The sequence below is a fragment of the Pagrus pagrus genome, assembly GCF_965226575.1.
Source record: "Pagrus pagrus genome assembly, chromosome: 11".
NCBI classification, from domain to species: domain Eukaryota; kingdom Metazoa; phylum Chordata; class Actinopteri; order Spariformes; family Sparidae; genus Pagrus; species Pagrus pagrus.
The window spans coordinates 22,494,147-22,519,023 of record NC_140195.1 but is presented as its reverse complement, the minus strand read 5'-3'; the positions used below and the strand labels follow the sequence as shown (position 1 = coordinate 22,519,023).

The 24,877-nt window shown below is 39.6% G+C and overlaps 3 protein-coding genes across 16 annotated transcripts in view; 2 read left to right on the top strand and 1 right to left on the bottom strand.

Annotated features, from left to right (window-relative positions):
* impdh2 (IMP (inosine 5'-monophosphate) dehydrogenase 2) overlaps positions 1-608 on the top strand; it is an 11,834-nt gene extending 11,226 nt beyond the window's left edge. For both annotated transcript variants that reach the window (XM_084366184.1, XM_084366183.1), the window contains one exon: positions 196-608. In XM_084366184.1, the coding sequence (XP_084222310.1) occupies positions 196-217 (22 nt within the window). In that variant the 3' untranslated portion in view covers positions 218-608. The remainder of the gene's footprint in view (positions 1-195) is intronic.
* The window catches only part of LOC311264951 (uncharacterized protein), a 17,201-nt gene extending 1,218 nt beyond the window's left edge, over positions 1-15,983 (bottom strand). For 4 of the 13 annotated variants that reach the window (XR_014623507.1, XR_014623508.1, XR_014623509.1 and 1 more), the window contains exons 1-6: positions 13,410-14,308; positions 11,673-11,717; positions 11,197-11,500; positions 4,510-4,595; positions 3,120-3,285; positions 1-208 (exon numbers count right to left, since the gene is read on the bottom strand). Coding sequence is in view for 2 of the 13 variants with exons in the window: in XM_084366185.1 (XP_084222311.1) it covers positions 8,361-8,377; positions 11,219-11,500; positions 11,673-11,717; positions 13,410-13,941 (876 nt within the window). In the remaining 11 variants the exon portion in view is untranslated. Of the gene's footprint in view, positions 209-756; positions 846-2,554; positions 2,582-3,033; positions 3,286-4,509; positions 4,596-7,940; positions 8,378-11,196; positions 11,501-11,672; positions 11,718-13,409; positions 14,309-15,892 lie in introns of those variants that run through there. The other 9 variants (XR_014623512.1, XR_014623511.1, XR_014623506.1 and 6 more) reach the window with 9 other exon arrangements.
* dalrd3 (DALR anticodon binding domain containing 3) lies at positions 15,616-24,877 on the top strand. The gene is made up of 13 exons (XM_084366182.1): positions 15,616-16,146; positions 17,523-17,830; positions 18,064-18,374; positions 18,869-18,927; positions 19,074-19,175; positions 19,256-19,320; positions 19,693-19,751; positions 19,873-19,955; positions 20,122-20,248; positions 21,093-21,151; positions 21,286-21,402; positions 21,518-21,586; positions 21,903-24,877. The coding sequence occupies exons 1-13, from the start codon at positions 15,913-15,915 to the stop codon at positions 22,020-22,022; spliced, it is 1,713 nt and encodes a 570-aa protein (XP_084222308.1). The 5' UTR covers positions 15,616-15,912; the 3' UTR covers positions 22,023-24,877.

Genomic DNA, 24,877 nt, shown 5'->3' with positions numbered 1-24,877 from the left:
TTTGTCTTTCTGTTTGGTTTCCTATTTCATCTTCTTTAAAGTTCAGTTTAGTTTCACGTCTCGCCCACGGCCAAACAAGCCTTCAGTCAGACTTCCTCTTTAGCGCGTCCATTGTGTCTTAACAGGAAACCTCAGGGAGCCACATGGATCACTGTGTGACGCTCTCCTCCTGACTCTCTCTTCTTTCTCCCACAGTTATGAGAAACGTCTGTTTTGAGAAGAAGCCAGCCAGTTAGCCTGCAGATGGAGAATCCTTCCAACAGACACATTATGCAAACACACTACTGAACTTGCCAGGCCCTCTTCCATTTAAACTCGACATACGCACCACTAAGTTCTCATACAAATTCAAAGATAAGCTCACACACATCCACACTGTACTCTTCCAAGGATCCATCAGTCTTCCTGCCAGTGTCATCTATGCATCATCTGTGTTTAGTATAGCTGTTTGTGTGTGTGACTGAGGGGAACTGAGCATTTATCAATCAGTGCACGTGTGATTGAGTCCTCCAATGCCTTTCATGTTGTGATTTAAAAAAAAATGTCTGGTGTGTCCATTTGAACGCAAAAAAGTTGTCCAAGAATAAAGCTTCTGTGTTTTTCCACGAGCTATTGTCATCTGTTTTTTAAAGATTTGTGATAATCTGCGATCAAACTACTAGATCTAGTGTTTCAGATAAAAACTTAACATCTGAAAACAATATGGAGACAATTTCTCAGCTGATGCAAGTTAATATCTGTGGATTCTCATGTTACCTGCAGAGGGGGAAGCATATCCTGAGACGACGTGCTGCAGCTTGTCTAATGAGAAACGGTCACCTCAACAACCACAAGTTTCTGTTGAGCTGATCGAGAAAATCCCATCATTTAACTTCCAGTTTGTGAGGAGATGTGACTACAATCCATTTCATTTGTTACTAATTTGGACATTGATTAAACGCAGCGATAGAAAATGATGAACATTTACTCAAGTACTGAAGTACAAATTTAAGGTAGTTGGACTTTCCTTTTTTTGCTACTGTATACTTCCACTCCGGAGGCAAATGTTCTACTCTCCTCCACATTTATTTAATGCCAAATTGCATTTGTATATAAATTTACTTTATAAGCAAATCAGTTCAAAAAAACAATTGCAATAATTAGAAAAATACTTCACATTGGACCTGATAATTGATCGACTCATACAGTATATATTTAGATATTTGCAATACATAACATGTATAACTTACTTGCTCTTGTGTCTTTTATATATACACATCTTAATTTCTAGAAAATGACTTGTGATACTTAAGTCCATTTAATATCAGGTACTAAAGACATTTACTCAAGTACTGTTCATATGGGTGACTCACTTTTACCAAAATAATATTTTTTTACTTTTACGTAAGTATGACATTTGGATACCCTTCAGCACTGATTAAACATGAAGTATTATTCCTGAAGGCAGCACCGACTCCTTCCCAGTTCCAGACCAACAAACAAAAGCTAAAGGCAGCGTTGGGTCAAAACCTACAAATACTGTAAAGATAAACGCTTCATTGTTTTAGGTCCCATAATTTCCAAGTTTCATGAAAAAAACATATTTTGGTAGTAATCATAAATATATTGAGACATTTGATAAAAGGCTGACAGATCCTTTTAAGCCCAAGTTAATACAATCTTAACAATTAGTGTTCTCCAGTTAGTAACAGTTAACGGAGGTCACAAGGTACAGCTTGGATAGGGTGAAAAGATTTAATATCACCATTAAATTTCCCCAGTTGATTTACTCACACCGAGACAATTATTTTTCTAAGTTTTCCGAAATGTTAAATAAGACATATGCACCAATTTGCATACATGTCCAAAACAGAAATGTGAACACCAGATAAAGCCAGGTTCACAATTCTTTATTTGCATCGTTAATATGCAAGAGTCAAAGGTTTTTAATCAATCCACAAATAAGTAAATACTGTCAGCAGCCATTTAAAATATTTCAGCATGTTTTTAAGAATTAAACGATTTAGAAATCAGGCTATGGATGATATACTGTGTGTAGATATGAATAAAACAGGACAGTTTGGTATATGTTAGTGCTACTCAAGTGGAGATTTTTGGCTTGGAGTCAAAGAAAAACAGCCTTTAAAAAGGTGCACTATGTGACTTTTTTTTTATTGGCCTTTAACAAACAGAGCTCTTGATACACAGAATAGCTGCCATATGTTTGTATTTGTAAACCTTAGAGAGAAGCGGGCCTTTACTTTGAGTTATGGTAGGGTGAGAACAAAAACAGCACATAGCCCATCGAGAGTTCAACAATATAGAATTATATACCAATTGTTACTTAAAAAGTTACATAGTGCACCTTTAAAGATATGTATTGTAAAATTCACTATACTTTAAGACGAAAAGTGGTGAATAGGGTAAATGTTTTAAATAGGTATCCCCATGAAACTTCACAATTTTATTACATGAATTACTCATTTTTTGTTTTACAACTTTTCTAATATTGTATGTTTGAATGTGACCAATTATTTTTGTTGTGGATGTTATACAAATTAAAATAAACACCTACATTTGTATTTTGGATGTTTTCTTTCTGCTAAAAAAGAAAAAAAAAAAACATGTTAGGGCCCTGTGCACGAGAAAATGGTGTTTTCACCTCTTAAATTGTTTATTTGACTGTAGACACATTTTTACTTTTACATGCTCAGTTAAACTACAGTGCACCTTCTAACAAATCATCTATGCTACACCACACCTCAGTTTCTTTTTAGCAAAACACTGATCTTTAACTATGACAAATGTTTTAAACTGAAAATAGCCAATAAATTACTTACATGCATTTGATTATTTTGCTTTTAAAAAGGTCCCAACTCGTCAAATACTGAAGCTTTGGGATTGAAGTTCAGCGATGAGTTGGGAATGATTCGCAAAAACATTTACGATGTTTCATTTATTTCAATTTTCACTTTAGAGACGTAGACGTTTGTTGGCCAGTCTACTCAATACCAACATACTGCATAACTGCTGAGCTGTTAATTTCTGAAGTACCTTCAGGGACAAAGCGTGGGAGTAATGGCCAGGTTTCCTCCATCAGACGACAAGCAGCCACCTTCTCTCCACCTACAGGACCTCACCTTCCTCATGCCTGCTGGAGGAGGTCTCCGGGGAGGATCAGGTACTCTTTGGCAGAATCCACCGGACTTTCCAGGCTGAAACCCAGACAGACTGATGGGACTCCTGCAGTCACACTCTGTTGGTCACACCTGTCTCACATCATCCATCATGTGGCCGCAGATGTTTCTAATTAACAGACAGGGAAGGAGTCACATTACAGACTCAATTAGCTCAACTGAAAGATCAGGGTTTTACATGTGATTCATGGAATACTATTACCACCACCAGTGAGACATCTTCAATTCTTAAAGTGTCTAGTGTGCGTATAACTAGTTTTAATTCTTTCATTTTTCAATGATAAGCAGGTCTAAACTCATAATTGAAATATATTGTTGAAATGCAGCTGAAACCAAACTTCTATGTAATCTACATGTCTAAAAACTCACTTTTCAACAAGATTTAACCTATTTTATACCTTTTCACATGCAAGTCACCAAATTTAAGCGTACTGGGACCCACTGCTGTCACTATCATGATCAGTGTGAAGTGTTAAGAACAGTTTTACAACTATTACTGTACCAGTACTACTACAACACTTACTACTGCTGCCAATTATAAGTGGTGGTTTACATTCACTTTACATTAGCAAATAAAAATAGCAAGGAATTTAACATTTTAACTATTTTAAAAAAAAAAAAGCGTACATATATATTAATTAAGAAACACTGTCTACAAGCTGTTAAACTATCACAGTACATGCTATAACTTTATGTGCATCATTTACATCCCGTCCATAAGTGCTTCTCATTAAGCATAGACATTTACTACAACCCGTCTACATCACAGTTTATTCATTTTGTCAGTACTGGACACCAGACTACCTCAGTATAATATTTAGATTATATTTTATTATTTTTCTATATATTATAGTTCATTCCTATATATTAACGTCTTCACTTCAATTCTCTGTTTCCCACTTCTGTGAGTTGTGTGCAGAGCAAGATCTAAATACGGAGAAGTGGCTTTTAGTCGTTGCGCAGCACAGCGCTGCTTAATAGTCTCAGGAATGTAAAAACCCTTGCTGATTTATATCCAGATCAAAAACATATTGTTATCAAGTGATTTTCAATAAATGTCTTTAAAACCCAATCATTTTAATAGTTTTTTTGGTTGTTTTTTTTTTACCTTTACATTTTTATTTCTATATAGATTTATCTCTTTTATTCTGCTCTTTTTTTGTGTTGTGTTGATTTGGATTTGTATGTGTTGTGTTTTAATTTAGAATTGGTGTGTGTTAACTTTGTTTTACAAAGTAACTAAAATACATCTACACATCTGTAATAGGAAAGTTTAGAGAATAAAATCCCAAAACAAATTATATAATTTACATTATTATGATTTCACACTCACCTCCTATGGTATGGTGCCACACACACACAGATCTTTTTTATATGTCCAGTTTTGAGATGTGATCTCTGTCGTCTTTGCTCATAGCACTGAAAAATTACATGGAGAAAAAAACACAAACATCTCTTATTAGAAACAGCGTCTTCATCAGTTTTCATACAAATAGTTTGTTTCTCTTAGGATCAAATATTTTCAGTTTAACCTTTCACACATTGGGATGTTTTGTCATTTGTTTTTTTTTTCTTCTGTAATGTCAGAACCTCAGCAGGTCCAAACACAAACCAGAAACAAAAAAAATATATACACATGTATAAAATAACCTTTTTTGAGTGAGCTGATCCTTTATGAAATGTAAATCGATTTTTAATCTCGATGTAAACCAGGATAGTCATGTAACAACTGTGAAATGTCCACACTTAGAAAAGAGACGGGTTCCTTTCAGCTCAGTCAGGGTGTTCAGACATATAACATACTATTTAACTGATTTCCTCCACTTGTGTGTTTCCGAGATATTTAAACAGGAGAATATAAATCCCTCATTATATATGGAAACCTTTAATTCAAATGGTGTCTAATCAATACAGGTTGAATTAATACACTGAAAGTGACAAGAAATCCAACTTCACAACACCTGACTGCTTTGTCCTTCACAAACAAGCAGCCAAATGAAGACAGTTTAATAAAAAGCAGGATGGCAGCCGTTGTCTGTCTCCAGCGGGGAGAGGAGCTGAGGAGGGAGTGGATAAAGGAAAGAAAGGAGGAGTTTTGTCTGATCAGGAGAAGTGAAAGTGAAATTAATCTCTAGAGTATTTAAAGAGGAAGTTTGGACTCTGAGCTGTTGGCAGACGGGTCCACAGAGGAGGACACACACTGCTCTGGGACGTGGGTGAGAACTTTTACACTATTTTTCAAACCGTGTCATGACTGAGAATCATTTAGTGGTTCATGAAGTGTTTCTGACAGCTCCTGCTTTACTTTCACTTTGCTTTCACTTTGTTTGCTGTGTCCTCACTCCACCTCTCTCTCGCTCTCTTTCTTTGACTTCTTACTTTTAAACTTTGTCCTCACATTGTACTCATAAAATCTCTTTCACAGCTCATCTTGAATGTGTTTGTTTCAAATTTTTGTCTTCAGGCTTTCTTATTAAACTTGACGTACAGATGACAAAGTGAAAGCAAGCCTCTGTTATATCTATTTCACCAACTGCCTCTTTTCTTTCAGGGTCTAGTTCCCATTTTTTTTTAAGGGTTTCTGAAGCTTTTCAGGACATGAGTAATGAATGCGGCCTTAAGTCAGGGTGTAAAAAGCTATTTTAAGCTCTACAGGGAGAGTCCTAGCATGTAAATCTCTTCCTTAATTTTTTCTCTACTGCTCTCTCCTTCCCTTTATCGTTCTATCAGCTCTTCCTTGTCAGGCTGACCTCCCGTGCGTCGTCTAGCTTGCTTGGCTTTCCTTTCAGTTGATAACCAACAGGTTTTTCAAGATGTGGCACGACTATCAAGTGTGATACTGTAAGTGATAGGTATGCATTCCCTGCTGCAGTATGAACAGGATGTCTTGCAGAAACTTGACAAGGTGGACGTGTTTCAGTTGGAGAAATCTTCAACATCTTCTTTTAGGCTTTCTCAAAATGATCTTGTTTTCTTATGTCGAATTTATTTGTTTTAAATTTCCTTGATTTTTGATTCCTGTATCATAAAAGGAGCCGTAAGATGGAGGCTTGATAGTGTAGAATAGGCTGATACCAGTGTTTGATCTTAAAAATTTACCAGTAAGTCCTCGGAGATTAATCGAATCTCTGTTCTAAACTTTTATAAGTTGCTTTGTTGCGGAATTTTCAAATATGGTTTCACCTGCAAACACAAGGAAACATTTATGTACAGTGGCTGTATTTATGGTTTATTCAAATACAGAAACTGAGTCGCAGTGTCTAATTTGCTTAAATTTGTGCTGCAAAAGCACAAAATCTAAAAACGATTATAAAATATAAACGATTTACACTTTAAAATGTCGATCGGATGTGTTATTTTTGTCTTGTTTTAGGTTACACCACAATCCAGTGAACTTGGATTCCCCCCCACTACGGTTCTGTTGAAGCAACGAGTAAATGTGAAGGGTTAGTTTTTGATAAATCGCAAATAATTTATGAGCTAAACTTAAAGAGCAAATTAAATAATTTTCTTCAAGCAACCGAAGTGCTCCACTCATCTGTTTTGATGTTTTCTCCAGTGCACTTAGCTCAGCATTATATTCACATTACATATATTTATAACGCAGAGATTTAGATTTTCCTTTCAGTTAAAATGTCAAACCACATCTTACAGAGCCACAGTCATTAGACTCTATGAATCATTACCGGCTCTTTTGAAATGAGGTTGTATCAGCACTGAAAAATCAGAGGGGACAGAACAAAGTGAGCCAGAGGAAGTCACAGCATTTTTACTGCGATAATTATTTCACTGAGTCCCACATTAGAAACAACGCTCATTTGCAGGTCGTCTAAATAATGTAAAGGATGGTTAAGCTGCACTGAAAGGAGGAAGGTGGCATTTGTATATATCTTAACTATAGTTTATGATGAGTCAAGGACAAATGTAAGATGTTTAAGACATTGTTACTGCTGCAGAAAACTGGATTTAAAGGCTCAGTCTACCCAAATTACAAAGGGTTAGGGTTAAGGTTAGGGAGTGCGAGGTTTCAAAATAAAAGGTTAAAGTTCTTCACTGACAGACTACCTGTCCACCAAACGTAATGTCATTTAATGGACGTTAACTGACCGTTCTGTTCTTTACATTCACATTTCTTCTGAACGCACGCTGCTTGTTTTCATTACTTTGAAAAGCTGTGACTAACAGAACTGATCACTTTATAATAACCATTAATGGTAGAAGTATAGTTAAAAGTAATTACACTGTGAGCTTCTGAAAACATTTATTATCCAATTGTTTATTGTAAAGTTGCAAATGATGCTTATTAACCTTTAGAACTGCTTAATAAATGATTTAAGAATATCTGTTTGCAGTGAAATAAATATTAAATCAAAGTTTAATTAATTATAAATTGACCACTTATCAATGACGGTTGTGATACAATGTTACCAAAACTGTTTCTTTCATATTAAACCTGATCATTTTGGTCGATCAGTCCTACTGAGGTCATTAAATTTTTCCCCTGTTAATGACTCGTCTTTTTCTTTTAGCTGTGGGAACCCGACCAGACCCGAGTGCGGACCAGAAGCTTGTCTTGGTGGGTGGGATTGTAACGGAACCCATAATGCAGCTGTGATTCTGAGCTCCAGCTGGTTATGGGGTCCGTTTCCATCCCACAATGCACTGCACATCCTGATCAGACTGATGCCAAGCGCCTCAGCAAGAAGAAGACACCCGAGCACAAAAACTTCATCATATCCTCACTTTTACATTTCGTGGTCGGCATCCGTTTGAAAATGAAAACTTTATTGTTCCATCAATGAAAAAAAGAAAACAAAAAATGTAAAACAGTAACACACTTGTAACAGTATATAACAGTATAAAAGTATCTACAATAAAACTTAACATCTCAGCTGACAGAGCCACAGGTATAAAACCAAAGTCTCAATTCGGATTCATACAGGCAAAGTCTAACTGCTCACAAGGTGGAATCAGTCTCGTTTCTCTCAAATCAATATGGAAAGTAAAACCAATACCAGTAAAGCCTGTAAAGTGTTTAATGCTCTGCTGTGAGCATGTACAGGATATAACTGAGTGTTCCGGGCTGAAGTGTGATGTTGCGGTCTGATGCAGAAGGTGTTTTTCCTCAATGACACGTTTTCTCCCGGATTGCTGACAACAGTGAACGCAACCGGGAATTTCGTGTCAGCCAAGAAGGACTCCTGGAACAACGTGGGAAAATTATTTTTAATCATATATTTTATTATTGTAGTTTACCAACACATTTTTTGGTTTCTGTGTTTAGTATTTCTAAATGGATACGAGTTGATTTGTTTTTTTAATGGCCTTTTTTCTATCTATGACTATCTGTATTTGGTCTGTTTGTTTTGTTTCCTCAGTTCCTCTGTTTATTGATTGCTTTGTGCATGAGAAGTGCTATCCAAATAAACCGATTGGCTGAATGAATATTTCTGATAACTCTCTGAATTTTACTGTTTACTACATATTATTCTTACAATATGCATCACATACCTTATTTATGACCTGCGTTACAAATAGAAACCAACTGAAGAGCAGTTTTTTCTTCTACTGAAGTGTTACAGAGGTGTATATATAGCTTACTTTGGTTTCCTCTCCTTCTGAGCTGAAATATGATTTCCATCAATGACTCAGTAACACTTTCTTTGTCCCGTTATTATGTACTGAAGTGACACTTTAGAACAGCTCTTAACACCGAATGAAAGGCAATACTTAGTCAGTACTTTCCTACAACAGCTGCAGCTGTCAGTGTGATTTGTTTTACTTTTGCGGAGGAGTCTGGTTCAGTGTTCACACTAACATGTTCAGGTGGTAGAAGAAGAAGAAGTGTATCCGTCCACACATTAAACACCACATCATGATTTTGGGACGCGCATGTCTTCTGCCATGTTAACTGAAGGCTATATCCACACTACAAATTCTGATTTTCAGCCAATATGACTCAGATCTGATGTTCTGATTGACACATTCAGAGATTCTCAAGCACATTTTGAGTCAAATACTTATATGTAATAGTGTAACAGGGGTGTCATGATTTCCCTCAGCTACCATTTGATTTGACTTTCAATTTTAAAAACCTGTCCAGATTAAACCATCTTCTCAAGTGAATTAGTCAAGGATCTTTGGCAATGTTATCAGTTTAGTTCAGTACTCGTCAATGATGCATTTGAATTTGATTGTGAGCGCTCATTTAGATCAATTTTCTATTTAAAATTGCGACACCTGTTATATGTAATAATATATCTTTAAATTATTGGTTAAAATCTGCTTCGCTCCAAGCGATTATACATTATAGTAAATACTAGGGATGTCCCGATCAGGTTTTTTTTTACCCCGATCCCGATCTGAGTCATTTAATATTTAGTATCTGCTGATACCGAGTCCCGATCCGATACTAAGCCCTAACTAATATTTTCCTAGATAATGCAGCTGCATTAAGAAAAAAATCACCTGCATCCAAACTGTTCTTAATAGCTTTTTTTATTTTTTTGAAACAAAGTAAATACTTTCATATGGCTCTTTCTTATTCTGCGTATCCTATTGCAACATTGGTTTTCATTTGTTTTTTGTTTGTTTTTTCTAACAAAAACAACCAAGTAAACAAAGTCAGTAACTAAACCCTGAACCTCTACCACGGAGATGGGCTGGTTATCCAGAGCGATGAATTCAATGACCTTCTCTGTAATATTTGTGGCCATGACGCTGACTCGTGGATATTTCTCTTTCCTTTTGAAAGTGTCCGCGAGTGTTTGTTGCTTCGGTGCCTTTGCCTGTTTTGCTTGAGTGAACTCATGTTTTTGTTTATGTGCCGTATCAAATGTGGTCATATTGCAGATGTTACGTGTTGCCGTTGGACTGCTTTCGCTTTCTAATTTGAAATATTTCCACACTCCAGACATTTTATCCACAGGTTCTCCAGACTAACGTTACGCGCGCGTCTGCATTCTGCAGTAAATTGCGCTCCGTTGACGACAGCTGATGTAAAAATAATCGGGCTTGGGTCCACGTTCAAAATTGCCGATCCCGATCAGTGAAAAAATGCCCATATCGGCCCCGATCCCGCGATTGCCTAGTAAGTACCTACCAATTCACAGTCCAGCTAGCCAATTTAGAGTTTATAAATGCTTTATGACTTTTGTTTTGAAAATGTGTATTGCCAACATTTTCACCTTAGCCAAGGAGGTTGTGTTTTGGACGTGTTCATTTGTCTGCTGGTGGGTTTGTCAGCAGGATGACACCAAAACTACCAAACAGATTTCTACTAAACTTGGAGGAAGGGTAGGGCTCGACCCAGAACAGAACCCAGTAACTTTTGGCTGCAGGAATGGATTTTTTTCTAATTTTCTTTAACATGTGAGATAAGGCGTTTTTCAACATTTCCGATAATTTTTATCCATAATGAATGGATCTTGATGAAATGGTTGAAAAAAATAAAAATAAAATTAAATATCGGCATATTTAGATGGCTGGTATCTATAAGTGAGTACAATTTGTGTCTTGATTTGATGAGCTTATATTATGGTTAAGCACTTAGGGGTGGTTTAAAATTTAGGGCTCTCGAGTTTGAAATTGGATTAGACTTGAATTGGACCTTGGTTGAGATGTGTGCTCTACTGAGTGCCAATCTAGTTTTTTATTTTGCATGGGAAAATTACATTTTATCAATTATTTCTAGAAGTGTAAAAATGGTGCTACAGGTGGCTGTCATGGTGTGGTGTTCTTGTTTTTTTCCTTCAAATTAGTGTTTTGTTACCGTCTCTCTATTTCGTCAGTTCACGTTGGTGTTGTTCAAGGGTTAACCAGGGTGTGTAGTGTAACGGAGACCCGTGTGAGCAGAGTCTAGGTTAAAGCTGAGATGTTCTCAGTGACTTTTCTTTCCTAACATTTTTAAAGAATACAGTTAAAACAAAATGTGGGTTTAGGCACTCGTCAGCTGGTGGAAGAGAGAGTCAGTAGTGCTCCCCCCACCTCACTAACCCTGCGGCACATCGTCATCACTCACACAGGAAGCGTCAGTCACGGACCTGACGATGGTGAAGGTGAAGGTAACCTAGAGAGTATCGTGTCCACGAGTTCAATGTGTCTCTCGTGGTTTTCTCGGTTGAGCCGTTCATGCATGGCAACCAGCTGATTCATTAGATTGTTCTGCATCTCCTTCTCGTGGTCCATCAGCTTCTGTAGCCGGGCGTCCTCCTGTGCCTGCATGGCGGCGTCCATCTCTCTGAGCTGGGCGACTGTCGCAGACACCAGTGTGGTGACGCTATCCATCATTGATGCTTTCTTCCTCTTTGTTGGGACTTTGTGCACTAGGAAACAACAGACAGTGGAGCCCGTCAGTAAGTGTAAGAACAGTGACACCTTTTTTTATTTGTAGTGTTCAACAAGTGGTTAAGAGTTGCAATAATTTAAATACACAGGTTGTGATGGAAATCTTATCATGTGACATCAGTAAACAGCAGAAAGCATTCATGCATTTACCTGACTGGTCTGTACGTTTCCTCCACTGATGGTCAGTTTGATGGTCTAACAGTGAGGATAAAAAAAAGGAGTTAAAAATAAAAGACAGTCACGTTTTTGTCTGCGAATGCTTGACCACTGTGTGCACTATGATTAAATCTGGGTAAAAACCAGGGAGGCACCGATATATTGGCCAAACATCTGCATCAGCCCATGTTCACCTTGTGACCCGCTGTGGCCTATTTGCAAATAAGATGTCAATCACCAATAGTAGCAGCTGATGTTTATCTGATGCGTCACTACAATTTTTTTATGGCGCATTCATGAGCTACTGGCTGGTGACATCCCTACCATCAGTACTGAAAAATTCTCATCATTGAGTATGTAGTTATGTAGAAGGCTTTTGAAGCAGTTACTTTTCATGTGCAATAAGGTTTTTGTTTTATAAACTTTAGTTCTTTCAAAGATACTGTTATGAAAGGCTAAATGACTTTAAAGCAGTTCAGTTATTTTTTTGGTGTAAAACGAAATAACCTTCAGTACCGCCTAGAGCCTGGTAGATAAATCCCCTGGTCGATTTGAGCATAACAAGGATGTATCAGTACCTGAATATATATTGTCCAATGTGCACTGATATGAAAATGTTATAATTTTTTCATTTACTTTTTTAGTGTACTGTTATTTTCGACGACAAAGTTGATTGTTACACTGTAAAATACCCTGCCTCTGTAAGATAGAAGAATTGTCTGATAACCACATTTTAGGGATCAATGCTGAAGATGTGTGTATATCGGCTGGAATTTTTTATGCCTTCTTATCAGAATCTGCATCGGCCCAGAATGTTGAGTATTGTGTCGGGCTCTTGTATTGGCATTGACAATCGTCCAAATAGTTAATTTGGTATAGAATTTTCCCAATCGGTGCATCCCTAGTCAAAACAAACACTTCAATCTTCACTACTAAATATTCAATGAGATGCAAGTACGTACACACACACACACACACACACACACACACACCTTTGGATAATTAGCCATTTGCAACATAAGACTTTGGTTTAGCACCACTATAATAAAACATGCTGGGAAGGTGCATCCTCTCAAATATCAACATCAAGCTTCACCTTAAGAGGACAAACAGCATTACGCAGAAAGTCAAATTAAATTGGGGGTTATTTTAAGGTTAAAGCTACAGAACCAAATGATCGTTAGCTCACATATTTACATCTAACTCCACACACCTGCCACAAAATATGGGAGCATTCACAGATAAAGTCAGGAGATGTTGCTGCTTCTAGTCTTTTTAAAACTATAACTATTATTTACATTACTTCATGAACATAATAAATAACCCACATTAAAGTTTTTGAGAGTACCTTTTTCTGTGGTTCTCCATTTGTCTGACTTCATGACAGAAGAGTAAACAGAAACCATAGGGCATGTTTAAAAACATCTTCTGTGTACCAACAGACTATTCCTTTGCTGTATTTTAACCACAGCACAGAATTTGCAGTTTCCCCAGACACACTGTTTGCAGGCCTCGCTACAGGAGACGGTGCAGTATCTAAAGCTCAGCAACTGAGCCATCGCAGCTTTTCTTACATAAAACAGGTCTGATAAGGGATTGGAAAGGATTTTGAATCTGGAAGTGGATTTGTTGCAGGATTCACATTTGAGGAAATGCTGTCAAACCAACCTAGGTCTTGGTTATCACCCAGGTATCCTCACGCATGAATAACAGACACACACACATACTTACTGACGGTAATGGGCTCTGTGTGGTCTGATGGGCTGTACTGCTCATCCTCGTCGTCCTCCGCCTCTACCGGCTCCAGACGCTTGTTCATCTCCGTCTCTTCCACCTCGTCCCAGAGGCTGACTACAACCTCATCATGCTTCTCACAGATGCCAGGCGGAGAAGGAGGAGGAAGAGGTGGCGGCGGGGGTGATGGTGCGGAGGGGGGCGAAGGACTCCGCTTTCGTTTCGCCGGGTTACTGGAGGAGGCCTTCCCGAAAGCCCTGTGGCACTGCTCATATAACGGCCAGTCGACGCGGTCGGCGCCGCAGCGGATCTTCTGCTGGTGGTACTTGGAGTACTGCTTCCTCAGCGCCTTCAGTTTGCTGATCACCTGCATGTGAGTCCTGTACACCCCCCTGTCCGCCAGCAGTTTGGTCATCCTGCTGTAAACTGCAGAGTCCTTCACGGTGCCCGTGATCTGGTGACGGATCGCCTCCGACGCTCGGATGGTCAAAAGTTCTTTGATTTCGTTCTCCTGCCAGTTGTGCATCATAGCTATCGGGAAAAATTGTACCGATGGAGCGTCTCAACTTATTACAAACACCTCCCTTGTATCTTTGCGCTTTGTACGTCACTTTTCTGCGCCGGAACAAGACAGGGCTCAAAATTAGCGCATATCCGCCAGCTCGAATTACACTTGTGGACGTGTTCTGGGGCCATAATACAGTTCTGGTGCATAAACCCGACCAGAATTTCCCAAAATGGGACCGTTTCGCATCGTGACCTCGTTATCGTGTTGTTATCTGCATTACCCCGCCCACATTCAGCGAGGCTCGCCTTACTCCGCTTCTGATTGGCTGGTGTTCGTTGCCTTCGTTGGTAAAGTTAGGGTGAGCCAATCAAACGCAGGCTAGGGCGGGTCTTCACGGAATATAAATCATTTTTAAAAAGTAGCTACAAAAAGTATGAAAATATTCTCGTGTTTATGGTAATATCTTTTTCAAATTAGTTTTTAAAAAATAATTTTAAAGTTTTACTATTTCACAATAATTATGCCACACCAAGTCAGTCATATTAAATCACTGCAGTAAAACAAATAATTTATTTTAGGATCACCTTCTACAAATTCTGGATACAGCATGTCTCATACTTCACTGAAAAGTCTATTCTCAGTGTACGAGCACTGAAGGATTCCGTTTTCCACATTACACTTGTGTTAGTTGTATACTGAACCACACTAGTTGTGATGTTACTAAGTTAGTGTGTACTTACATCTTAAACTCAGAAAAACCTCCCCCTTCAGCAGATTAATTTAAGAACAGCCTTCTAGTATAAAACTCTGTATATACACTGGATATTGCTGTGCACAGTGAAGGAAACTGGAAATACTGAACTTTTAGTTGCTTTAAGAGTGACTTGAATGATTATTCCACAAAATCGTTGATTTCTGTTGATAAACCAATCAATTTAATAACTACTTTGGCAACTTGTTATTTAATAACAAGTTGCCAAACTTGAGAGAAGGCAGTGTGTGTAATAAATAAATTACACACACACACACACACACACACACACACACACACACACACCCCTAAAAGGCAGTATTTATAGTTTAAGACGAGCTGCAACTTCACCTCTGGTGTTCTATTAAAACCCATGAGGGTTGGGCACTTTCTGTGCTATTATTATTTTGAGTAGTAGCAGTAGTGACATTACTTATGGCACAGCTCACAATTGACATGGCATTTATGTTGCATGTGCACAACATGGCCAAAAGTATGAGGACATTAAACACCCATATGCTGGACATCTTATTCCAAAACCATGGGTATTGATAGGCTGTCATAACAGCAGGGTTTTTTCCTCCTAATTTAGCCTCAAGAGCTTCAGTGAAGACAGTTACTGATGTTGGCAAGGCTTGCAGTGAACCTCACAATTCTCTCTCATAACAGACAGCAGTCATTAAAATAGGTTGACTTGTATTTAGATGACTGTAGATGTTTAATACAGCTCGACAACTGAACTCAACCCAAGACCAAGATATTAATTTTACTAAAACAATAACATAACTGTCATCATCATCACCATGACAACAATAAAATAAATTAAATTATTTCCGATCACAGATCTGCTTACAAGGTAAAGGACTATTAAACATATTAGAGACATGTTTTTCTCCTCTGTTGGTCAAACGATGAAGATTGTAATTACTCTGCCAGACAATGGAGGGCGCTATTAGGAGCAGGTCCCACACGGAAATTCACCTCGGAAGAAACACGAATTACATTTCAGTGGTTCCGCCATGCAAAAACAGCCAATGCAGTCCTCCTTTACAGCCAATATCTGACATCGACCAGTGATCAACCGTTCGGCTGGAAACTGACATGTAATACGACCGTGTTGAAGCTTAGCACAGCCTGCATCAGCACCAACCAGCGTGACGGCGTGTGAACATAAGATATGAGCAGGGTGTGGATGTGTTGAAAGCCTGGTAGTGAGCTCACCTGTCAGTGTCGGAGTGGTGATGGAGAATATCGAGGAGTCTTCGCCCCTCCGGATCACTCCCACCGTCCGGGCGCTGAGCTCCGCACTTCGGGGGAAGCGTGAAAATGTGTCCGACTCGAGACGGGAAAACGGCGAGAGGATATTCCCCGACCCGGAGAAGCTTTGGTTTAAGGAGAGCAGCGCTAAAAATCTGCGTAACAGGGACTTCTTGTCGCCGACCACGATGCTCAACACGCTGTATGCGGACGGGCAGGTTGGTTTGTCTGATACCTGTTGGCTCTGTCATCACTTTAACGTCGTTAATGCTCATTTCGCGGTGTTTTATGTAACAAGCTAGTACAATTCCAGTTACCGTGAGGGGCTCTCAGCTGAACAGCCCGTTTTAGGAACACGCACATGTAGCTAGTAACACCGCTGATGTTAGACATAGCTGGATGTAAGAAAGTCTACGTTGTATTCTTCCGCTCCGCAGAATAGTCTCTGTTGAGCTGCTGGAGCTGTTTGCTAACGTTTTAATCAGCGCAGTAATATTTAAGTGAAGCGTTTGGAACGTGACTCGGCCAATAGGAGCGGAGGACGGGGACTATCTGCGTTATGAGGCTCATCTGCGTCCACTGGAGGTTTACACTGGCTCTGATGAATGACACCTGAAGCCTTATAACGCATATGTCTGATTGATACCCAAATATCCTGAGCTGCTCAGCCTCATTCGCTGACTTTGCCCCATCATGATCGACCAGACACTATCAGCCTGCGGCAGTAATCATTAACCCACGAGTGGCCGTGCTATATGGGTCAGACAGAGGCGCACAGCTGCACGCGGGGAAGGCCTCTTCCGTAGCTTGTTAGACAAGATTTGATGGAGATCATGTCAGCCTGAAAAATGTCTGTACACATGCATCATTCTGCCCCCACATCTGGCACGTTACATCTGTGGGCGTGTTCCTGCTTCCCTGTGTAGGAGGAAGCTGGGTTTATTTTCATGTAGTAGTTTTTTGCTTTATATATAAACTTATACTTACAATTCATATTCAAAACAAATAGTGGGCATCATATGAAGCTAACTGCTGCTATCTGTAGCCGCCCTTAGCTAGTGAACTGAGTTAGCCGTGCAGCTAGCAATAGGGTTAGGAGCTCGGAGAGCAAGGTCTTAATATTTAATTCACTTGCATAGGAGCTTTGGACCAGGATGGGCCAGGGCTAACTGGTTTAACTTTAGTAGATATCCTTCAACAGAATACATAGATATCATACTGTCAAAACTGCTATTTATTCATATTCTGTTTAATTTTAGTTTATTATTAATTGTTTTCAACTAAAATTCTTACACAGAGCCCACTTAAGGTAAGAGCAAAAAAATTAAACCCTCAAACAAACATGTTAACTGTTTCTTAGTTTTAAGTATTGAATAATATACTAGTTGCAAATCTCAAAATACGAATTCCACAATACTAATGTAGCTTTTTAGCTAACAGTATTAACTGAAGTATTATACTCAGTTTATATGCATATGTAATGACCTGAATTCAGTATTTTTCTCTCATGTATTACCCATTTTACATACTCTCACGTACTTTTGTCCATGCGTACGTGTATATGAGTCTCTAATCATTCCCTCAATTTATCCAGGTCCCACCAGCAGTGATGTCCAGGGTCCTGTCCCTCCGTGGCAGTGGGGTTCTCCCTGTGGCTGGCGGGGAGGTCATGTGCGAGGGGCTGAGGGTGAGGGTGGATCGGGCCGCAGCCTTCAAGGCCGTCCTGGCAGGAGGAGCCACAGAGTACCTGAAGCCCTCGAGTCAGAGGCAAGGCTGTGTGGTGCTGAACTGCCCCGCGTTGCATCCTAAACCCAACACACCCACCCCTGATACACTGACTTTGGGCCAGCTGAGGACTGTTCTGTTGGCTGACCACATGGGGGCGCTGTTGAGAAGACAGGGGTGAGTCTGTGGGTTCATTCTATTGACTGTAAAAAATAGTGGCAAAGCTGCTGTTTTGTCACCCATATGTTTCTGGAGAGCCAAAATCAAATTCAAACTGGGCATTTTTCAATATATTCTGACGTGTTTAATCAGTTAAAAACACAGATGAATTGCTTATAATATACTTGTTAGTTGCAGCCGGAGATTGAAAATGCTGTTGTGATCGGTACATATCTCATCATCTTTTTCAGGTTTGCAGTGTCCTACTGCCCCACACTTCCCGAAGACAGCGACATCATCACCTTTCTCCAATCTCTGGGCATTGATTGGCCAACAACCCCAGCCAACTGGACCAACAAGGAGCGAGAGGAGAAGATTCAGGAGGCGCTGGAGAATTCCCCCTACAGAGAGAGGGAAACAGAAAGAGGCAGGAGGACCAGCGGAGGAGGAGGGAGGAAGGCAGAGGAGGGGGAGAACGAGGGAGCGCTCCGGGTCAACCTGAAACGAGTGTTCCAGGAGGAGGGGCTGCTGGGATACGACCCCAGCCTTGGTACCTGCACAGGTTAGGCCACAAAGGCTTTTTTATATATATATTAATTTTCAGGATCCAATGCTTGTTCATTTTTACTTTGTAAAAGTCTTAGTTAGAATTTCCTTGTAAGAATTTCCAACCTCCGAGCGTTCTAGTTGCAGGACACGTAATGATAACAAAAAACTTGGCTGACCGTGACAAAATTACGTGTCTTTGGCAAGTATACACACAATTGAACCCTCAGCAGAGCAGCCTCCTTGCATTCTAAACAAAATAGAGGAGAGGAAACAACACATGAGGTAACAGATGCCATTATATATTTTATTTTATGGCACTGTTATACTTGAAAATGTGTCTAAATATTCCATTCACAGATATGAGAGTGGCATCTCTCAAAATGCTGAACTACTCTTTAAATAAATTGGCAGTGTCACCGTACCTTTGGGTAAAGAAAAGATCCTTAGGATAACAGATGGTTGGTACTGAATATTTCCTGGTAAGACTTGTTGGTGCATCTGTTTCAGTACACAGCGACAGTGTTTCCCACCTCGCTCAACTGGACCTCGCCACAGCCGACTGCTCAGTGAGACACACACACACACACACACACACACACACACACACACACACAAAATGCAGTATACAAAGAAGCATCAACAATTTCCTTTCTTCTCATTAAAAACAGACAAAAAAGCACTGATTTGTATATCATTGCTGCCTCTTTTTTAGGTAACCATGGCAACTGCGTTACATGTGACTTCCTGTCAGGATGAGTTCCGCCAGCAGCAGATAGCAGTGCTGTGGAGAGCCACTGGAGCGACACATACACAGGTAATCACATACACTCACACACACAATCATGTATTGCATTGTGTTCCTATTTTTACCGGTTCTGTTCTGTGTGTCTGCAGAGACATCTGGTGTGCGGGCCTGTGAAGACACCTGGTTCTCACCTCACTGCTGCACAGTACCTGCAGTAAGACACATCACTTTCTTTGTCTACAGGAGTGTCTCTTCTCTTGTTTCTCATCATTTCTGTCTTTCGCTGTTGGTTTTTTGGTCTTTCCTCAGTCTCCACTTTTTTCCCCACACTTCTTCCTTCCTCCTCTCTTCTCTGCTTCCACTCGCCCTGCACAGCTCTCCACCAGACAGATGTTTATTATCACAATTGACACTCTAACTAGGATCTTCCCTGCACTGTAAAATGCGCGTTCTAATTAAAATAAATTAAAAGCACGCTAGTGGGCGTTGATGGTGATTTTCTTCATCTCTGTGTTGAGGCTGTGTATTTTTAGCGCAGCTGTCTGTGTGACTGAGGCTTCTATTGTTTCTTTCTCCTCTCCTCCAGGCTGAGAAGAGGTCAGATGAAGGAGGCCTCAGAGATGAAGTATGGAGATCAAGTAGAAGGTGTGTGTAAACATAAGGTAGTTTGGACTGACACTGTAATCAAATGCTCTTGTCTGATATTAATTACCATTAAATGAAGTGATTAACTGATGTGAAACCCCACCTGCTCATCCTCTTATAGGTCAGACTTGGGATGACATAATCAGAGTCATGACCTCTGCCACTGTCAGATTTGAGCTGCTGTCAACGGTCCACACAAGTCCTGTAAGTCTTCACATGCAGGGTGTATCGTTTTGATTAATTTAGACGACTGTGTGTGACTTGATGAGCTCGTCTATCATCAGTTTCTGTGTGAACAGAGAGGTGATCATGACTGTCTCCTCTTTGATGTATTTGGTACAGTCAGAATGATTGATGGCTGTCTGTTTAGGTGACACTGGACGTCCAGAGGGAAGGAGGCGTGTCCACCAAAGGGCCCAGAGGAGGAGTGTTCGTGATGTATAACTGTGCCAGACTGCACACTTTGTTCGACAGCTACGAGAGAGGAGTGGAGAAGGGTGAGAGTTGTGCTTTGCTAGAGATTCTTGTTTCATTTTACTGATCAACATCACAAACAACCAAATAATTCAGACCACTGTGGCCTGGCAGTAGTAACCTAGTTCAGAATGGAAGACAAATTTAACTAAAAGCCAAGAAAATCTGGATTACAATTGAAAAGAAGCGGCGACAGCAAATGCAGGAGTTGACCATCTTAAAAGTTCAGCCACAGTGTGATTATATGCTCTTTAATAATTTAAAAGTGTACCAGCAGTTCTATTTCTGAGAACTTTATTTCATTCACGGATATGAAATGGTTGTTTAGGGATTGTATCCAAAGGCACATGCCATTTCTCCTATTAGTAAGTTGGGGCTAACTGAGGTACAGCATATGTTAATGAGCATATGGTGAAAAATGAGTTGCGGGCTAGCGTAGCTTACTACAGGTCAATTGGCCTGATGTAGTGGCATGTATGCAGCGCTATAACATACACACATGGAGAACTTAAGTTCGAAGAGGAACACCAGCTCACCAGTTTGGCAATATTTCAGGTTTACAGCAGGAGAAAATGGCGAGCCAAGGGATTTGAATCAGGCTCCATGTCATCTTTGCCGTATTGTTGTTTATTGTGATATTTGGGAGGGACAATACCGTGATATAAAATGTTGGATATCGCCCAAGCCTAATCCACACTCACTAAACAGTGACCTTCATTTCTTGTTAAATGAAAGTGCTGTTGTTGCCTGAAAAAAATATTTATGAACATTTCTGCAACAGTTTAGATGTAAATTATATAGTATAGTACTGATGTAACAAGTTGAATTCTGTGAACCAGCATACATGTTCCGACTGTTTATCTGCAGGTCTGTACCCAGAAATCCCTGAAGGCTCCCAGTTAGACTTCTCTGCTCTGAAAGAAGAGGTACCACTTTATTCTCTTGTCGGCTGTGTTTAGATTTCCTTTGTTTTAACTCGTCTCTGTTAGACTATACAGTCTCCTCACGGCAACATTTCAGTGTTAATCCTCTCATGCTCTCTCTGTGTTTTGACCAACAGGGCGAGTGGCTTCTCCTGTTCAATTACCTCATTACGTTCTCTGAGCTGCTGGACCAATCAGGACAAGCGATAGACTGTGAAGGGGGAGGGGCCAGAGTCAATATTAAGACTGAACAGGTCAGAGCATTGACGTAAACTGATTATCGCTCAATGGGCACCTTCAACAGAAATGTTTAAACCAGTCTGCTGTTAAGATGTTTATCCAACTTGTGTACATGTTTGTGTTCCTCAGATCTGTAAATTCCTCGTGTCTCTCAGTAAAGACTTCAGCTCGTACTACAACAGAGTCCATGTGCTGGGGGTGAGGATCTATTTACTGTATTTATTCATACATGCTCATAAATAAAGTAGGTCTTGTGTTTGTACAGTTTATGTATAAATGTATTCATTTATTAACCGAAGACAAATTATAAGCAAAGAAAAATGTTAACTCCAACAGTGAGTTTTTGTGGATGAATGTGTGTTCCCTTACTGTTGCACACCAGATTAGTGTGTTAATAACCCATTGCCCTGTCTGGTGACTTTTGGGCACTAGGAGAATGTGATTACTGAGTGAAAAACACAGTTCAGCAGGAGGTTAGCAAAATTTTATCTTGTGTGTCTCTCTTTATCTCCAGGAGCCGTTGCCTCATCTCTTCAACCAGATGTTTAGTCGTCTGTATCTGTTAAGAGCCTTGAGAGAGCTCTACCACAGCGCTCTGGACACCCTTAACCTTCCCCCCATCAGGCAACTATAGCCTCGACATAGCTCACTCATCCTGTGGTCACTGTTAGCCCTACCACCCCACCTATCCCACAAATACTCACCTATGTTTTGCAAGTGTAGCCTCATCACGTACCCACTTCCTTTAGCAATGAAAACAGGTCCTACAAAGTCACATCACCATGTTTCCCTCTCTTTGGCAGTGTTATGGTACAGTTGGAGACTGTTACAGCAATTATGATATACAGTTTTGCCCGCCCACTCTGTAGCTTCTAAAGCTCATTGTCAGTCTGATAACTTGTAGCGGGTCATACTGGAATATTTAAAGAATTACCCATAAATCATGTAATGTGACATCAGTAAACATTTTGGGAGCTATTTTCGTCTTGGAGAGACTGATGGCACTCTGATGTCTGTACAGTAAATATGAAGCCATCGCAAGCAGCTGGTTAGCTTAGCTTAGCATAGAGACCAAAAGCAATGCCGAAATAGCTAGCGAGGCTCTGTCCCATGGTAACAAACCCTGGAGACTCTGGGATGTTAACCTTCCTATTTGAGTAATAGTGCAACCCCCGTTAAAACAATGAATTGTCAATTTTTACACTTCGGTTTTTGAATCAAATTGAATCACCCAAATGGGCCCAACCTGTCCTTCAGTTACTCTAGTTACGCCCTTTGAGCTTTTTACTATGATGTTGGTGCCAAAATCCAACTAGTAGTCAGGACATTGCATCTAATCTGTAATTAGATGTTTTAAACTTTCTAAATCGCCTAATTTTTACTACATTACGGCCCTGCTAAATGTCACAGACTCCACCCTTTGCAACACGTTTAAGTGTCTTAGTCACTGCCTGAGGACATTTTTTAAAGCCTTGTTCAACTGTGAGGTCCCATTTCATGTATGTTACCCACCTTGTATTTATCAGTGCCACATGAATATTTATTGTCAGTTAAAAAAAGAGATCTGTACAGAATATATATTCTGCATATGAGTCTTAATTGCTGTGTTCATATTATTATACAGAGCCCTTCGATTAGTTATCCTGCTTGACAAATCACAAATGTTCAGTATCAACCAACATGTATCAAATGTAACAGGTGTTCATAAGTTATTGGCAAATGCCACACATTAGCAGCATTAAGGGCATTGTGCCACAACGTTAGGAAATGCATGAAATGGCATGAAAATAATATATATTAAGAGTTTTATGCCAAAAATGTTATTTATAAATTTTGGTATGGGAAAATAATGACCTAAAATGTGTTGCCATTTCAGTTAACTGCTGTCTTTAAAATGTGCCATAGCTTGTTTTTACTTTGTGCTCCACACTATTTTGTAAGTTGGTGTTGTTTTTTCTTCTTTTTTTTAGGTGAATATCTCACTTTGGAACAAAACCGTTAATGTGCACAAGTATCAAATATCTTACAAACTCACTGCATGAAATGTTTGATCCCTTCAAATGTTGCTTGTCCCTGAATGGTCTGTGGATTATTTTTAATGTTTTTTTTGTTTGTTTTTTTACATTTTATGGGATGTTTATAAAATGCTGATTTATTTACAGTGACTGTCTTGTTAACCACCACTCTAATTACTGTATTATTAAAGCAGGAGAGATGCAGAATGAGGGACTTCCATTTTTCCCTTTCTTATACTCTCTCCGTATCTGTAAACAGATGTACGGTCTATAATAGATATGGTATGTTCCATATGTGTCCCATTGGTTGTTCTCTTGCTGCCATGTTTCTCCCTTCAGGCCTCAACATCTCTGACCTTATCCTCCCATCTCTCATTTTTTTCCGGCTCCCATATCTCTGCTTAGTGCCCTTATATCTCTTTTTTCTGTGCTGTCAATGTGTCATATACTCACATATAGAGCTAAAGTTTGCCTGTCCTAATTTAGTGCTCCTGGTTTTGGAAGTTCAAGTACTTATCCATCCATTTACTTTACGGAGACTAAAAATCTTGCAACCCAATCACCAGGATAAATGTTGACTGTACGTTTCTAGGTTCAATTTATAATTTCATGTTGTGACAACACTGTGCTTAGGTTATGGTTTGGTTTAGGCACAAAAAAACATGTTAGGAAAACATCATGTTTTGGCTTTAAATACCTGTTTTGTTCACCACAAACATGGCTGGAGATGTCCTGACTTTGCATCAAAAATATCAGATTATTGTCAACACAAACATGGCTGGAAACTTTCCCCAGGTCTCCTTAAAAATATCCAGGAGTGGCATGTTTACAAATGTTGAAACGCTGCGGCCCCTTGTTAAGTTATCCTGTTGTTTCGCACTTACTAATGTTGAAACAAAGTCTTTCCGCTGTCGCTGGCTTAGCGGCCTTTTCGCCTGTAACTGCACCTCCTGATAAGAAGTTCAGGTCATGAACATGTAACGTGAATCTGGTTTGGAGAAACATTAACTGCCAACATTTTATCCTGGTGACTGGGCTGAATCTTGATGACATTTTTCAGCTGGAAACCGAACAGCTTCATGATGACTCACATGGTTTTAGCAGTAGTGTGAGGAGTCCAAATATAATGAGTCTAACCCATAAGAACCCAGACCCATTTTAGGTCACCATGGGTTCTTATGGGCTAAAGAAAGAAGGTGAGTAATTAACTCATCTTGTTTTCAATTGTAAAAATAGAAGAATTCTGTTAATGAAAGCAAATAAAAATCAGTCTAGCAACAGTGCACAAGCTGGCTCAACTTCACAGGACACTATCCTTTCCTCAACAATCTCTATATACAGTATATCTCTGATCCTCAAGCGTATTCGCCCATCTAAATGTAAAGAATACTGTCAAACTCTCCTTCACACATCTGTCAGCCTACAGTTTCTGTGTCTTTCCTGTCTGCAGAATTAAAATAACCATGAGACTCTC